The 15,684-nt window shown below is 40.8% G+C and overlaps 1 protein-coding gene across 1 annotated transcript in view; it reads left to right on the forward strand.

Annotated features, from left to right (window-relative positions):
• Positions 1 to 729: 729 nt before the first annotated feature.
• Positions 730 to 15,684, forward strand: part of CALD1 (caldesmon 1) — a gene marked incomplete at its 5' end in the record, with an annotated part of 32,265 nt that continues 17,310 nt past the window's right edge. The window contains 5 exons of the mRNA XM_010164473.1: positions 730 to 873; positions 2,820 to 3,813; positions 4,461 to 4,544; positions 9,512 to 9,660; positions 14,473 to 14,707. Coding sequence (XP_010162775.1) covers positions 730 to 873; positions 2,820 to 3,813; positions 4,461 to 4,544; positions 9,512 to 9,660; positions 14,473 to 14,707 — 1,606 coding nt within the window. The remainder of the gene's footprint in view (positions 874 to 2,819; positions 3,814 to 4,460; positions 4,545 to 9,511; positions 9,661 to 14,472; positions 14,708 to 15,684) is intronic.

A 15,684-nucleotide genomic window follows, 5' to 3' on the forward strand; every position in this document is an offset into this window, starting at 1 on the left:
CCAGTAATAATGCACCTCAGCAAAGATTTGAATGGGCCACGGGATTGTTAGGATTGTAATGTCTTGCTTTCCTTTTCAAGTAGGATGAAACTAAATGTAGTCATCTGTTGGGTTAGATGAAGGCAATGGGTTCTCAGCTGTAGGCTTTCATCACAGCACTGATCTTGTGTGATTTGGCCTGGCAGAGTTCTGGGCTGACCAAAATTTTTGTAGGTGTCAGATGTTTGGCACTCAGAATTGAGCACTGAGAGCTGTTGTCATATTTGTGTCTCCCTGCTTTCTCGTCTTTCAATTTTAGAATATTGTTACCATTTTAAGCATGTTATATTTAAAGGAGGCTAATGAAGAGCTGCTTGTCCAGTTTCAGTTAAGTGGGCTTGAGCCATAGTCTGTTCAAAGGTTGTTGTGTGCATTCTGGCAGGTTCATGGTGCAGTCTAGCAGGATGTTTGGCTACAGAGCCGGGCTTTTATGGTCTTTACTGACAGTGTGATGTGGCTGCTGCCTTCACTATGACTATTTTGTCGAGTTCATTTCTGAAAGGAAACAAACCCAAGCTTTGAAATTATGCATCTCAACTTGACAGCTTATTTTTGAAACAGCATGTGGAGCAGCCACTGCAGCCATGCTTACTGTGCTCTGATCATCTGCTTTTTGGAATTTTTCAGTCACAGTGTCCTATATACTATAGTCCTTTTGTTTCCTTATCCCTAATGTTCTCTTTCTTGCAGGCTGTCCTACCAGAGAAACGATGACGATGAGGAAGAAGCCGCCAGAGAACGTCGCCGACGGGCTCGACAGGAAAGGCTGCGGCAAAAAGATGATGATCTATCAGGAGAAGTAACAGAGAAATCAGAAGTTAATGCCCAAAACAGGTAAACATCTGATGTTGTTTACTGACAGGTCAACAGTAATTTTTGTTTAGAGATTGTCTTGAAGAGGTCTGTTTTGCTACTTAAATTTTAAGCACCAGGTTTGGCCATCCTTGCTCTGAAGAGAGCCTAACACTGTGAGGAGCGCCTCTGGCTGCTGTCTACACAGTGGGGTGGGAGCATCACTGAAGCTGGGCTTGAGGCCATGCTCTTCACCTATTCCTAGGGTGTCCTCAGGGCTGTCTGTGGGGTAATTCAGCTGGAGCTCATGGAGGGAAATACCTCTGATGCATCCTACTGTCTAATTCCCTCAGGCATGACTGCTTCTGGCCTCACAAACCTCCACATCTTTTGTCCTGTTTTATAAGGGCCATGGTTCCATGGGGCCATGGCACAAGGGATTGATGGGCTCCAGGCCTCAAGTTGTATCTGAGACATGCTGGCAAGGTGCTGGGTGTGAGTACTAGACCTTAGCCCTCATCTGACATTGTTGGAGTCATACAGCTGTAAACAGCAGAACAGGTTGTGGGGTGGCACCACTTGTCACAAGCTGAGTGGACAGAACTGGCCTTCCAGTCTGTCCCTCATTTGTTCAGTTTCACATAGTCACAAATAATATATTCAGGTTTCCAGTATCCATAACACAGTTGATAGAAGAGACCAGAAATAAACATTGTGATATCAAGCTAATAGGTACTATGCACAAGTAGCATTGCATTAAAGACAAGGTGAATGGATATAGAGAGGAAAACAGCAACATTTCTGATTGTAGGTCATAATCTTTTCCCCCAATAGAGGGGGAGAGGGGGAAAGCTAGAAAGAAGGAAGAAACCTGCACATAAGATAATTAAACAGCTGAATTATGAAGGAGTCAACATCCAGGGACTGAGCATGAGATCCAGTCCTGATACCTACAGGTGTTGAGTAGCATATCTTAAGTTAGGTGCTCTCCTCACTCTATTTTCTAACAGATTAATGTCCCTGTACAGGCAATCACAACCTCACTGCACCCTTAGTTGCCAGGCTATCCCATTATGGACTTTATCTGTGGATGTTGTTGCTGAACAATAGTAGCTTCTTGTTGCTAGAGAAGTTCACTGAAGTCAGAAAGTGTCTTATTTGTGTAGCAACTTCAAGAATTTTGCCTGGTGTGAAGACTCATGCATAAGACATGTATGCATCAGGCAAAGCTGAAGGGGACCTTAAGGCAAGCTATGGTCTTCCAAGTATTTGGATGCAGAGGTGGAGGATGAATTTTTCAGGGCTGTTCATGTTTCTACTGCTCCAAGCATCAGGGACCGTTCCAGTGCTTACTGAGGTCAATAAGACTCCTGGGGACTTCAGTGTCTGTTGTAGCTTCCTAGAAGGAAACGTTTCCAGGCTCTGACATTCTGAAATAGCACATTCCTATATGTGTAGAAATGCCAAAATTAATTCCCGGAACCATTTTGCTAAATTTTGGAGTAATCAAGCTGTTGTGTTTTCAAACCATGGAATGATGGCAGAGGGGAGACCTTATTGCTCTCTACAACTACCAGAAAGGATGGTGTAGAGAGGGGGGTGTCAGTTTCTTCTCCTAGGTAACAAGCAATAGAATGAGAGGAAATGGCCTCAAATTGTGCCAGGGGAGGTTTAAATTGGATATGAGGAAAAACTTCTTCACTGAAAGGGTTGTCAAGCATTGGAACAGGCTGCCCAGGGAGGTGGTGGAGTCACCTTCCCTGGTGGGATTTAAAAGATGGGTAGATAAGGTGCTTAGGGGCATGGTTTAGAAGTGGAAATGGTAATGTTGGGTTCATGGTTAGACTCAATGATCTTAAAGGTCTTTTCCAACCACTATGATTCTGTGATGTTACAGCAAGCTTTTTTTTTTCTTGAAACAGCTAAGCACATACATTGTTAGAAAGTTGTTGGGTTTTTTTTAATGCAAAATTGTCACTTTTATGTAGTGTGGGAGAAGAAGAAAGCAAGCGTACAAGGGGAACAGATGACGAAGCTGCATTGTTGGAGAGACTGGCAAGACGGGAGGAGAGACGCCAGAAACGTCTACAGGAGGCCCTGGAACGTCAAAAGGAATTTGACCCCACGATCACAGATGGGAGCTTGTCACTGCCCAGCAGGAGAGAAGTAAACAATGTGGAAGAAAATGAGACAACGGAGAAAGAGGAAAAGGCTGAAACACGCCGAGGTCGCTATGAGATTGAGGAAACGGATGCAGTTACCAAATCGTACCAAAAGAACAACTGGAGGCAAGATGGGGAAGAAGAAGAAAAAAAAGAAGAAAAAGCCGAGGAGGTACAAGAGGAGAAACCAAAGGAGGTCCCTGTAGAGGAAAATCAGGTAGATGTGACAGCAGAAAAATCCACAGATAAAGAAGAGGGAGTAGAAACAAAAAATCTAGGTATAAATGCAGAGGAACACAAAGCAGAGAATGATACAAATGCTGTGCTGGAAGGGGAGCAGAGTATAACTGATGCTGTAGATAAAGAGAAACTTAGGGATGAGGAAGAAAGGAAGAAAGCAGAAGAAAGGGAGAAACTTGAGGCAGAAGAAAGGGAGAGGTTAAAAGCAGAGGAAGAAAAGAAGGCAGCTGAGGAAAAACAGAAAGCAGAGGAGGAGAAGAGGGCAGCTGAGGAAAGAGAGAGGGCTAAGGCAGAAGAGGAGAAGAGGGCAGCTGAGGAAAGAGAGAGAGCTAAAGCAGAAGAAAAGAAGGCAGCTGAGGAAAGAGCAAAGGCTAAAGCAGAAGAGGAGAAGAGGGCAGCTGAGGAAAGAGCAAAGGCTAAAGCAGAAGAGGAAAAGAGGGCAGCTGAGGAAAAGGCTAAGCTAGAAGCAGAGAAATTAAAGGAAAAACAAAAGATGGAAGAAAAGAAATTAGAAGATAAACAGGTAAAAGAGAAGAAAGTCCAAGAGGAAAAACCTCAAGCAGCTTTCCTAAGAAAAAAGGTACAGTAAACATTTTGCACCAAAATAAGACACCTGTGGTTTGAGAAATGTAATGCAAGAAAAAAAAAAAAAAAAAAGATTTAATTGGAAATTTCTCACAGATCTGTTCCTGCATTGAAATGACTAATACTCATGCTCTCTCTCTTGCTCTCTCTTTTTAAAAATAAAGCTCCTAACTTCTGCTTACCAATAATGCAGTGCACAACATAACTAACCACACTCCATTGTTCAAAGAAAACCTTGCATGGTCAGACCTCTGCATGTTTTTTTGCTGTCTTTTTATTGTCAGCTGCTACAAATGCAGTAACACGTGAGGTGGAGGCAGACACATCTTGGCACAAAATATTATGAGCACCTGGTAAACTGTGTGAGGATCGTGTGTGTTGAATGCAATCACAAGAGAGGGCTCTCTGCTGGGATATGTGAGCATGATGCCATGCAAGGGAGAGGACCAGATGGGGAATGGGAGAGTTTGGAAAGGGTGGAGGGAGCACAACTGCACACGGAGATGTGGGCACAGCAGCGTGTGATGGAGATGTGGCTGCACACAGGACTGGTATGTGAACACAGTGTGGAGAAACAGAAGTGCAAACAGATGTGATGTTTTTGTATTAAAACCCCAAATTATTAAAAACCCAAAAACAAAGGGGGAAGAAAAAGAGGTTAAAGTGGAAGCTAAAAAGGAAAAGTTACCAGATGAGAAGCTTCGACCTACCTCCCAAAAAGATCAGGTAACTTGTAAACTGTTGATTCAGATGTTATAAGGAAACTCAAGATAAGAAAAATAAATAAGGGACCTATAACTGAAAGTTGCTTGTTCAGCAAAGTACTTAAGCATGTGCTTCACTTCAAGAACACGGGTAATCCTGCTGAAATAAATAGGGATGAAGCTACTTATGTGCTTAAAAAGAAGTAAATGCTTAAGTATTTTGTTCTTTGGGGGCTTTAGAACCAAGTCATGTTTGTCTTAGAATAAACATTTCAGGAAACTCAGAGCGGTCAATAATGCAAGGATGGTTTTCACCCTAGGGATGAATTTTTCAGGACTATGTCAACTAATCATCCTTCCCTGGTTTCCTCCCACTTTACTGTGAGCTTCTTCCCTATGACTGAGACCTACTCTTATGATAATAATAATAAATAATAATCTAGTCCTTTTGGCTACCTGACTGCCTTAACTAATGATTTTCCCCCAAACTGCAATGCCCCATGATATAAACTGTGAGTACACAAGATTCTTCTTTTGTTTTAAAGATAAAATCTACAAAATTTACTGCATTGCATTTCCACTGTAAACACAGGAGCTGGTGCCATGGTGTTTTACTGTATGGTAAGTAGGAAAGATTTGGGGACCATTTACTCTTCAGGTTACAGCTGGACACAGGGAACCATGTTCAAGGTTGTGTAGCAACTGTGCTTTTGGTTTCCGTGCAGCAGGTGTCAAAATACCCCTGGATCCTAATCAGACATTGAGACTGGACAGGGCTGTAGAGGTTTGGACTTATTTGGGTTCAGCCAAGTCTGTGTGGCTTAAAGGAAGCCACAGCACAGAGATCTAGTAACAAGCAACTTACTGCCTGTCCAGCTGCTTGGAAGCATTGAGGGTTTTAGAGGGTCCGGTCCAGGGTCCTTAGCTTTTGGATTAATTCAAAAAACATACTGTAGATGCTTAGCTCTCCCTCAGAAAGTGATGAAAGCAAATCATGCCACAAGTTTTTATGTCCAACTGCTTGGTTTGATCATCCAAGGTATCGTATTTTGAGTAAGGTACATGTGAGATTGAAAAGGCAAATGAAATGATGAAGATGGTTGGAAGAAACGTTCCTAATGAACAGGGAGAGAGATTGGCAATACTAGAATAAGTTACTGTAGAAAGGGGAAGGGTTAAATGAGACCTAATGGAGATGCTTCAGAAAGTGCACTAGAAATGCTAATCACTACTCTAAATTAACCTGATAGTGAAAGCAGAGGAAAGCGCTGCACAAAAAATAAGGAATGGATTATATTGAGAGCTCTTTGTAAGACAGAGCTGGCTTGTAATATTCACTGTTGCACACAATCTGTGAATATTAGAAGTAAATGTAAAAAGGACGCTGTAACTGACCACAAATACTGATTTAGGGGGGGACTTGAGCCATAATTGTCCTGTTTGCATTTATGTGGAGCTCAGTCAATTTTCACTGAAGCTCTCATCGTGCGTTTAAACCATAGCCACAGGGCTAGATTGTTCTAGGAAATGGGTAAGACTTTTAAAAGTGAGTTGCAGTTTTAGTGCTTCCATTTTTGGATGCTCAAGCTGAGACAATTTAAGAGGAAGTACACTTTTAGTGTAATGCTGAGTACCCATCTACCAAGAGGTAAATCTTTTGCTTGTGTATTAAGATGAGCATTCAAAGTGTTTTGCTCAGTTTTGAAAATCTCAGTTGTTGCTTCTTGGCTTGTGAAGAAAAAATTGACAGTCTGACTCCAAACCAAGTCAAGATCAGGCTCCCATCTCTGCTCAAGGACATACAAATTCAATGAGGCATATTTCTGAACCATACGTGCAGTTAAGAGGATGGCAGTATAGCATGAAGAAGAACCTAAAGGGATAAAGTATATCTATGTAATTAGATTTTGCTTTTGCAGTGGTGCGACACAAGCACATGTCCTTTCTTAGTGAGAACAAAATCTGGCCCTCAAAGTTCAGGTTTTGACCAAATTAGCAAGCAAAATCTGTCTCCTTTTCTGAACTTCCCCACAATTTTTGGTTCTCAAAAGTGGCCTGGAAAGTTCATAAGAACAAGCTTTCTCATGATGTGAGACTCCTGGTATTTCCTGCTTCCAGTTTGGCTAGACATGCCACAGCAGTTGCTTTTCTCATGGTATTTGGGTATGGTAGTTGGCTCTGAGAGGGAAGCCCTAGGTCCAGATGCCCACAGCTTTTAAGTCACCAAGTAACTGAGCCCAAATAAGGAATCAAACTTGCCAAATGGCCCCAACCTCAGTAACTGAGAAACCTCAGCTCTCTAATACGAGCATAACACTCTAACAGGAAAGAAGCAGTGTAGAGAAAGATTGAAATATAAACTAATAAAGCTGGAAATTCTCTAAATGTGCTTTTGGTCATGTTCTGTCTTGACTTGATGGTCGAGGTTTGTGAGAGCATTTGACCTGTTTTCAGTTCAGGTGATACCAACTGTCTACTCCAACTGGAGTCAGTATAGTCCTTTTTACTGAATGCAGCAGAAACTGAATTAGCCTTTAATTTATGGAAGCACTGAGACGAGGGGAAGTACTTTTTCTGTTGCCTGCCTTTGAAACAGGACATGATGGTTTCTGCTTCTGTGCTAATCAATCTCTGTTCTGGCATTAAAATTTGTAGGAGAAGGATTGGGCCCAAAAGCTGTGCAATGTTTCTGTGATATCTTGTTTTATCATCTTTTTAAATAAAGAGGCCAAGCTGTATTAATGGTTTTCTCAAATGCAGTCACATTACCATAAATCCTACTGGCTTCTGAAATATTATTTCCTAACATGTTAATTTTTAAACGATATTGTTTTACTATTAGTTTTCTCAGCGATTCCAATTAAGATGTAAGAGATATGATCCTCCCCAGTGGCCTTCAATATATCAGGCATCTGGAAGTATTGGCTTTTTAATGAGACTTGGGAAGGTCTTGATGAAAATCTCAGTAAAGGAAATCCTATGCTCTCAAAATCCCAACACAGACATCCTGGCATGTGAAATCTTGCAACAATCAACATCGCCGGTTTCAGTATCGCCCTGGCTGGGACTGAAGGGTTAGGAGATCGCTGACAGGCACCAGAGGTTTTTGCTGTGAATATGATCACTAGCTACGATCTTGCACTGATCTGAGAGCACCCAAAAGATGTTAGTGTCTGATGGCATTCATTAGGCTCAGTGAATAGCTCTGGTTGTCTCAGCCTGGCTCCTAGAAAAGAGAAAGCCATTCCTTGAGGCTGCTAGTAATAATGGCCTTGTTTGCTCCCAGTGAGAGCATCATGGCCAAAGAATGCACAGTCATGGAAACTGAACTTCCCTCTTGTCCATCAGGGCACTTTGGCCAGGTCGTGGCTAAAACCCGTTGGCAGGAGTGAGTGGGGAAAGTCTGCACAGATGCTGCCTGCTCCCAGGATGGAACAAATGCCTCTGTGGGTTGTGTCCAGCATCCCTCAATAGTGGCAAATTTGCTCGAGTAGTTTAACCACCCAGTACTCGCTTGTAGTGCGTGCCACTTTGGCATTGTCCATCATAGCAGTTTTTGTAAGCAAGGAAACTGGCCTCAGGTAGAGTCAAAGGCTGATTTTGGGACTTCACTCAGCAGCTTAATACAATGCCTTGGGTTGGATTTTTACTTTGAAGACTAATCCTTTATTGTTAAAGAAATTACATCTCCAGAAGCTCTTCACTGATGAGGAAGGATAGAAATTTGATTTGATTTGGGGGTGGGTGTGTGTATTAGTTCTTTATTTCAAGGTGCAGCTTGCAATGAAAAAGCAGTGTATTGTACACAGGACTGTTATGGAAGTTCTTTTTCTTTCCAATTAGTAAATGAGATGGCAACAGGCTTCCAAGGGGCAAAAGTTTGTTTTTTGGTTTTTTTTTTTTCTAAAAGCCTTTATATGCATTTTTCACAGAAGATATTTTTTGCTTGCCAGATAGAATCTTCTTCCAACATGGTATAGTTGGAAAAAAAATTAAAAAGAAAATATTTTGGAGGTGTTTCATCTACTGCTGTTGGAAGTTTATTTAGGCTGGTAGATTAACTGAGTGGGAATAATTGTACTTGAGGACAGAGAACTTAAATCAGTCCATATCCTCCTCCTCTTATCAACATCTAGCTATGAATCAGTGTGCTGGAATCAAGCCATCTGCAGTATTGATAAATACTTCAAGCTCATAACTCTGAAGGGATACTGGAGAGTGAAATCCATGCACTAAATATGCTTGTTTACTATTAAAAATTATAGGAAAAAGCTTTGTAAGGATAGAGGGAATTTTTATTCTACTGTTTCCAGAGAGAATAGTCACTTCTTCATAGGAGTAACTATTCATGTCCTATCCATGGTAGGATTGCGATTTTTGTCAGATGAAGTTTTACTCTGATGTAAAGATAATTTTATATTTTGGCTGTTATCCTTGCAATACTGAAGTATCCACCTGGTACAACACTGGAAAGAGAGTGACCTTTGTCAAGCAAACCTGACAGTTGGTGAAGGTTATGTGTTATTTTTATTGCTCCTATTCCCTAAAACTTGTACCAAAAAGTATCAACAAACCTAGTCCCAAAGAATTTGCAAGCCAGAATCTTAATAGGCAACAGGTGAATGATGCTGCAGTGGGAGGGAAGAAGATTGGGGTGCCTCAGTGGGGTGCAGTTGCAGAATGAAGCAATGTGGTAGCATAGTCCCATGGCTGCAACAAACTTTCATAGAAGACTGATAATTTTATTTAAGATATTTTAATCTTGAATTCAGATCAGGATAGTAGAGTGCTAGTTGGTTGTAGTTTAGAGCTTTACAGACTACTTCTGCCGTAAATCACATAAGCATTTTGAAGATAGTTGCTTAGTTAATCATTAGTACCAAGAAATCTGTGTTCCTCAGGTGTTATTAGAATGCCTCATTGTGACTTCTTTTTTGTTTTGTTTTGCTTCTTGTTTTTGTTCTATGATTTATGGTGTCTCCTGAGCAGGTAAAAGATGACAAGGATAAAGGAAAAGCACCCAGAGATGAAATGAAAAGTATCTGGGATCGTAAGAGGGGAGTTGCTGAACAAAAGGCACAGAATGGAGAACGTGAACTCGCTGTCCCGAAACTTAAACCTGCTGAGAATGCTTTTGGGTAAGTTCCAAGTGAGCATTGAGCTTGCTTATGTTATAATGGAGCAGGGGGGCGTTCTCTCCTGATTTCAAGACAAACCTTGAAATTAATGGCTTCTCTATAAAAGTGATTTTTCAGTTAGGTGAAAACCTCTCCTGTTTTCATCAGCCAAAATGTTCTGATTTTTTTGTCTTTTTATAAGCTGTATCACAGTTTGATTTTTAATTATCTTTTCAAGGAAATATTTGCCTTATGACTATATTGGGAAATTCAGTGAAAACAAGAAGTTTCTAGTGAAAAGTTTATTAAAAAAAATGATTCTGCCTGCTAAAAGGAGCAGATAGATGAAGCAGAGCACAAGTTCTTCCTTTTAGCAGGAAACCAGAAATGTAGAGGTGACAAATCTAAATTTGTTTCCTTCTGCACCTCTCTTCCTGTTTTACATTGACACAGGCAAAGAAAAGGTTAAGGTCTCCAGGCACTTTGAGAAATCTGTGCATGGCAGATGGGATTTGCTGTTGTATCTCAGCATTCCCCTCATGATTCTTCCGGGAAAAACAAACTTTCTCAAAATAAAATGAGGCTCAAAAGTCCCTGGAGACACCCTGACTTAAGGCCAAAAGACAGAGATGGAGATGGAATAGCAGGAACCAGCCTTGCTCAGAGCTGTCCTGCTCCATGACTTGGGTCACATCATCAGTAAAATGAGAATGGTTTTCTAAAAATATTTCTGTTGTGTTTTCATTTGTTTTACTTCCTGTGGGAGACAGGCCTTAGTGGCAACATGTAGTTCTGAGTTTCCACTCCTTTTATTCTTTCTCTGTTTTTCTTCTACTATTTCCCAAATGTGGGAAGAAGCCTGTTTAATAGCCTTTTATCAGCTGAGTAGAAGATTTGGGTTGGCAACATCAGCAGAGGCTCTAGTATTCATTGGGTTGATAGGTATGAATTAAGGCTTTTGGCTTATTTTCTAGCCAACTGCCCCCACATTGTTAGGCTTTATTTGGAGCTATCTTCTTGTTTTTACATGAACTTATCAGATACTAGTTAGGAAGCATGTAACTTGGCTAACTCTCAGTGGTGAGGGTTGAAAATAAAATAGGGCAGTGGAAGCTAAAGGAAAATCTTATCTGTGTCTTTTTTATCTATGTCAGTCAGTAAGAGAAATACTGAATAAAAACCCATTTTATGGCTTTCCCTTCCCATCTACCGCCACCTGCCTTCCTCCCTATTCCCCTAACAGGACTGCAAAAGTCCTAAATATGATGTAACATGGGTTTTTTCCACATTGTTCTTACATTTTTGGCTCCAACATATCACTTCTTTGCTTTTCCTCCTTGTCTGAAAGGTGGCAACCAACTTCATTTCTTAGCACCAAAGAGGTGTTTTCGAAACTCTTCCTCCACCCAGCATCTCGATGTTGACAGTAGGAAACAGAGATTCCCAGAATCTGTTGAAAACAGAGGAGTTTGGGAGGTGAAGGAAAATAAGGAGAGTTACTGCCAGGTTATTGTTTGCTGTTTCAGATTATGCAGAATCAGTAGGGGAAGTCCTGTAAACTGCATGAGAATAAAATAAGCTAACTATTTAAATGTGCATCTTTGTAAGGAGGACAAAATAGTCACCTGAGGTCTCCAAACAAAAATGTTAAGACTAGATTCTGCCTTTGGCTTTTATCAGTTCAAAGCTGAGAGTAGCTGTTAATTTCATTGAGCACTGCAGTCACTAAGGACTAACCTTTCTTCTGTGCTGATATAAAACAGAGTGGCTATTTATCAAGAGAATCTTGGCAAATGCTATGTTCTTAGTTCTCTTAATTCTGAAGGCTGAATATTTGCCCTTACTGGGGATATCACTATGTCTATCAGAAGTGACTTGCATCTTCTTTGGACCTGCAGCTTGCAGGTCTGGGTGGACTGGCAAGATAGACTTCAGAGACTGACAGGCAAAAATAAAATAAAATAAAATAAAATAAAATAAAATAAAATAAAATAAAATAATTCAGTGAGGCTCCTGGGATGTTTGCTATAGAGCCTACAACATTGCAATGAAGGAGGAGAGCCTTAAAATAGCCAGGTATTCCTCATGGCCCGTGCAGAATAGATGCACTGGATCCTTAGAAATACTTAGTGCCTTTTAGAGGCTTTCAGGAAATTTTTGGGTTTTCCAAAAAAGAACATTTTGGGTTCTCCGTACCTCTGCAAACTGAATCAGAGGTATTTCAGGCTGGACATCCAAAATCATACCTCAGGTATTGGTCCTCACTTTATTTTAGAATGGACTAAATGAAATTTCAAATAAAGTTTCCAACGTTTTCTCAAAATGCCTTAGTTAATTGTATATGTATTTTTCATTTAAAAAGCATGAATTCCTTTCTTCAATTAGACATCACAACCTGATGCAAGCCCTTGTTCATGGCCATTTACATTAACTTGATGCTTATGATGGAATGTGATCTTGTGGTTCTATTTTCATGGTTTAAATGATCCCACTGCAAAAATACATTCAGGAATAGGGCCTGGAACAAAAAAGGATTGCCATAAGGAGATATTAGGGAAATACATATTATGTACTTGTAACTCTAGGTTAGAAAATCCTGTGGGAGAATGTAGTGAGGGTACATACATTCATAGACCTCTGGGATGCTTTGTAATGTTACACTCTTGTGTAGAAAAGACTTTCTAAAACCAAGTAAACACATTGCAAAATAAGGGCCAGGTCCTACTATTTTAGTGTTGAACTTAGAATCATTGAATCACAGAATGGTTTGGGTTGGAAGGGACCTTAAAGCTCATCCAGTTCCAACCCCCCTGCCATCAGCAGGGACACCTTCCACTAGACCAGGTTGCTCAAAGCCTCATCCAACCTGGCCTTCAACACTTCCAGAGAGGAGCAGCCACAACTTTCTTGGGTGACCTGTTCCAGTGTCTCATCAACTGCACAATAAAGAATTTCTTCCTAATATCTAATCTAAACCCACCCTCTTCCAGTTTAAAGCCATTTCCCCTTGTTCTATCACTGGCTGCCCTTATAAAAAGTCCTTCCCCAGCTTTCTTGTAGGCCCCAAAATTGCACAGATGAAGTACAGCAAGTGAATTCACATAATAGCATCAGTTTAGTTATGTTATTTTGTTATATGTTTTTTAATGGTACATTTCCTAAATCCTGCATGTTGTGCTAGAACCAAATTTCATCTAATTTGGTAAGATCATGTGAGTGCACAGTCTGTGTGCTAGGAGATTCTGTTGTGGTATTGAAACCACAGATAATTCAGCTCTGGTCCTACAGCCTGTTTTATATGGTTAACTCCACCTTGATGAGGCATCTATCATAGAATAGTTTGGATTGGAAGGGACCTTAAAGCTCATCCAGTTCCACCCCCCCTGCCATCAACAGGGACACCTTCCACTAGACCAGGTTGCTCAAAGCCTCATCCAGCCTGGCCTTAAATCTGGTGCATCTGAATGAAGAGCAGCCTTGCAGGATTGGGTGTGATTCACCGGATTGCAAATTTATATTATATTTGTTCTTCATGTTGTCATCTCTAATCTGATTGTCTCTAACATTTATTGTTGTTGCTGGAACACTTGATATGTGCCATCTTGTGGTATTCTGTTCTGCAACACTCTGGTTGCATTAGTCATGAATGAAAAATTCCATAAGTACATTCCCTTTCTGTCTGTTGTGGATAACACACTGATACCTCTTAGGTACCTCTCTCCTTGTCAACAGTAACATTAAATGCACTCAGAGAGCAGACATTTGTCTAAACACTGGTGTAGCAATTGTTTAACTAGGTGATGCTATCTGACTCTGTTGAAAGTATGCACTTCACCTATGCAAATTTTTTGAGGGTTTGGGCTTTTTATTTTTATTTATTTATTTATTTATTTATTCTTTCTCTCTTACATATTACAGCTAGTGAGAAAACTTCTGCTTCTCTCTTGTGGAAAGTTGTCGTTAATAAATAATTTGCAGTTCCTTAATAAAAAGTCCCCTGGAAAATGTCAGCAAAAGATCTGATGAACCTTCCTGTTCGTACAGGCTGAGAGAGTTAGTGATAGGTGTTAGAGATGAGATAGGAACTTCTTTAGGTTTTTAAAACACTGTTGGAACTGTAAGATTATGTCGCCTCTTGTGTCCTGTTTTCCTCAAGTCAAGGAATTTGTTCCGTTCCCAGAGATGCTTGTCTTTTTCTAGAGGGTTTACAAAAAATAATTACCTTTGAAAGCAAAGGATCAGTGTTATCTTTTATTATACAGAACATAGCACAATATTTTTGCTACGAGGTTTTTATATGTAAATTTATCTCATTTAAAATCAACAGGGAGGAATTAATTATGGCTTTCCATTGCTTTGTTTTCTGTATGAAGTATAATATGCTTTTGAAAGTGTTTCCTCTGTACGCAAACAGCAGAGCAGAGATGTGCAACTTTAACAGTTTACTGTGAACCATAGAGAAGCTGATGAGATACGATACCTCTTCCTGAAGTTACATGAGATGTTAGATATTTCAAGCGCAGTTTAATGAATTCTCTTAAAAATGGAGGTTGCTTGAGTTCCCAGGGAGGGTGGTACAGCTCCTGTGCACACAAACACGAGAGACTCCTTCTTCACTGGCAGCAGATGGGAGAGGTGCTTTTTGTAGCAGCCTACCAATTCCTGATGAAAATGTTCTGGGTCTATCCTAGTTTGCAAGGAGCAAAAGGTCTTATAAGGCAGTATCTTTGAGTGCCAGGCTCTCATGTTGCTGGTGAGCACATGGCAGCAGGTGGCTCTGGCCAGGAAGCGAAAACCCATGGTGCATCACCTTCTCTTTCATTTCTTTCCCAGCCGCTCCAATTTGAAAGGGACAGCAAATGCCGAGGAAGCGAAGCTTGGGTCTCAGGTCGATCAGCGCCGTCGCCGAGGTGAGAATGAGGATTTTGAGAAGCTGAAGGAGAAGCAGCAGGAGGCAGCAGCAGAGCTGGATGAACTGAAGAAAAGGCGGGAGGAGCGCCGGAAAATCCTGGAGGAAGAAGAGCAGAAGAAGAAGCAGGAGGAGGCTGAGAGAAAAGCCAGAGAGGAGGTAAGTGTAAAATATGAAGTATTTGACTCTGGTTCTATTCCCGCGTTGTTGCTACTTTACTTCCACTGGCCTTGCAGTAGTTGATGGCTCTTTGCAGTATTTGATGGCTCTTTGCGTGCTTTTATGGGTCCTTTCAGTAGTGTCTGCACAGACACTTTCAGGTAAAGAAGTTGATGGGGCTAGAGGTTGATGGGTCTGTATTTAACAAAAAGGCAGAATGAGGCCACAGGAGACTGGCTCATAGGTGAGGAAGGAGCATATGCAATGAGGAAGGCAAGAACAAACCCAAGCATACAGGCCAAAGTGTGCTACTCCTTCTTGGATCTGATGTTGTTGTGTGGGGAATTGCTGCTGTGATGTTGCTTCAAATTGTACCCTTTATCTGGACCCTCTGGATTGTGTGCCCTTCTGGGCATCACTGTTTCTCAGTGTCTGTCAGGAAATGGTCTGTCACAACAGACCTTGATTTGAAATCTCCTACCCAGCATTAAAATAACCCTGTTTTCCAACCTTCAGATTTAACTAGAAGTGTGCCATATTTGATAGCAAGTGACCACATCACATAGATGGTCTAGTGAGGACCCGAGGTAAAACATGCAGTCATTCAGGCTAGAAGGAAATGTTACAGTTCTCGCCTCTAATAAATAAAAACATAAATATATAAATAAAGACAGGGCTCTAATAAATGTCTTCACAAGTCAGGATTTAATCTGCAACAGTTGTGAATTTCTTATCTTCTTGGGGATGCAAAAAGTTGGGGGCAGTGTTATAGCCACAGAGTTCTTAATTTATTTGGGATGTCTTTTTGACATTACACAAATTGAATCACAAAGCATGTGTCGAAACTCATCTGCTGCCGATGAACTGGAATGCTAATGTTATATGTAGTTATGATGGGCTAGATCTCATTAGGAAGATATTCTTGTCTATTTAAATATTGAGTACCCAAGCAGAGAGTTTGCTTGTACTTCTTCTGC

The sequence above is a fragment of the Antrostomus carolinensis genome, unplaced genomic scaffold (assembly GCF_000700745.2).
Source record: "Antrostomus carolinensis isolate BGI_N321 unplaced genomic scaffold, ASM70074v2 scaffold8273, whole genome shotgun sequence".
Taxonomy (NCBI): domain Eukaryota; kingdom Metazoa; phylum Chordata; class Aves; order Caprimulgiformes; family Caprimulgidae; genus Antrostomus; species Antrostomus carolinensis.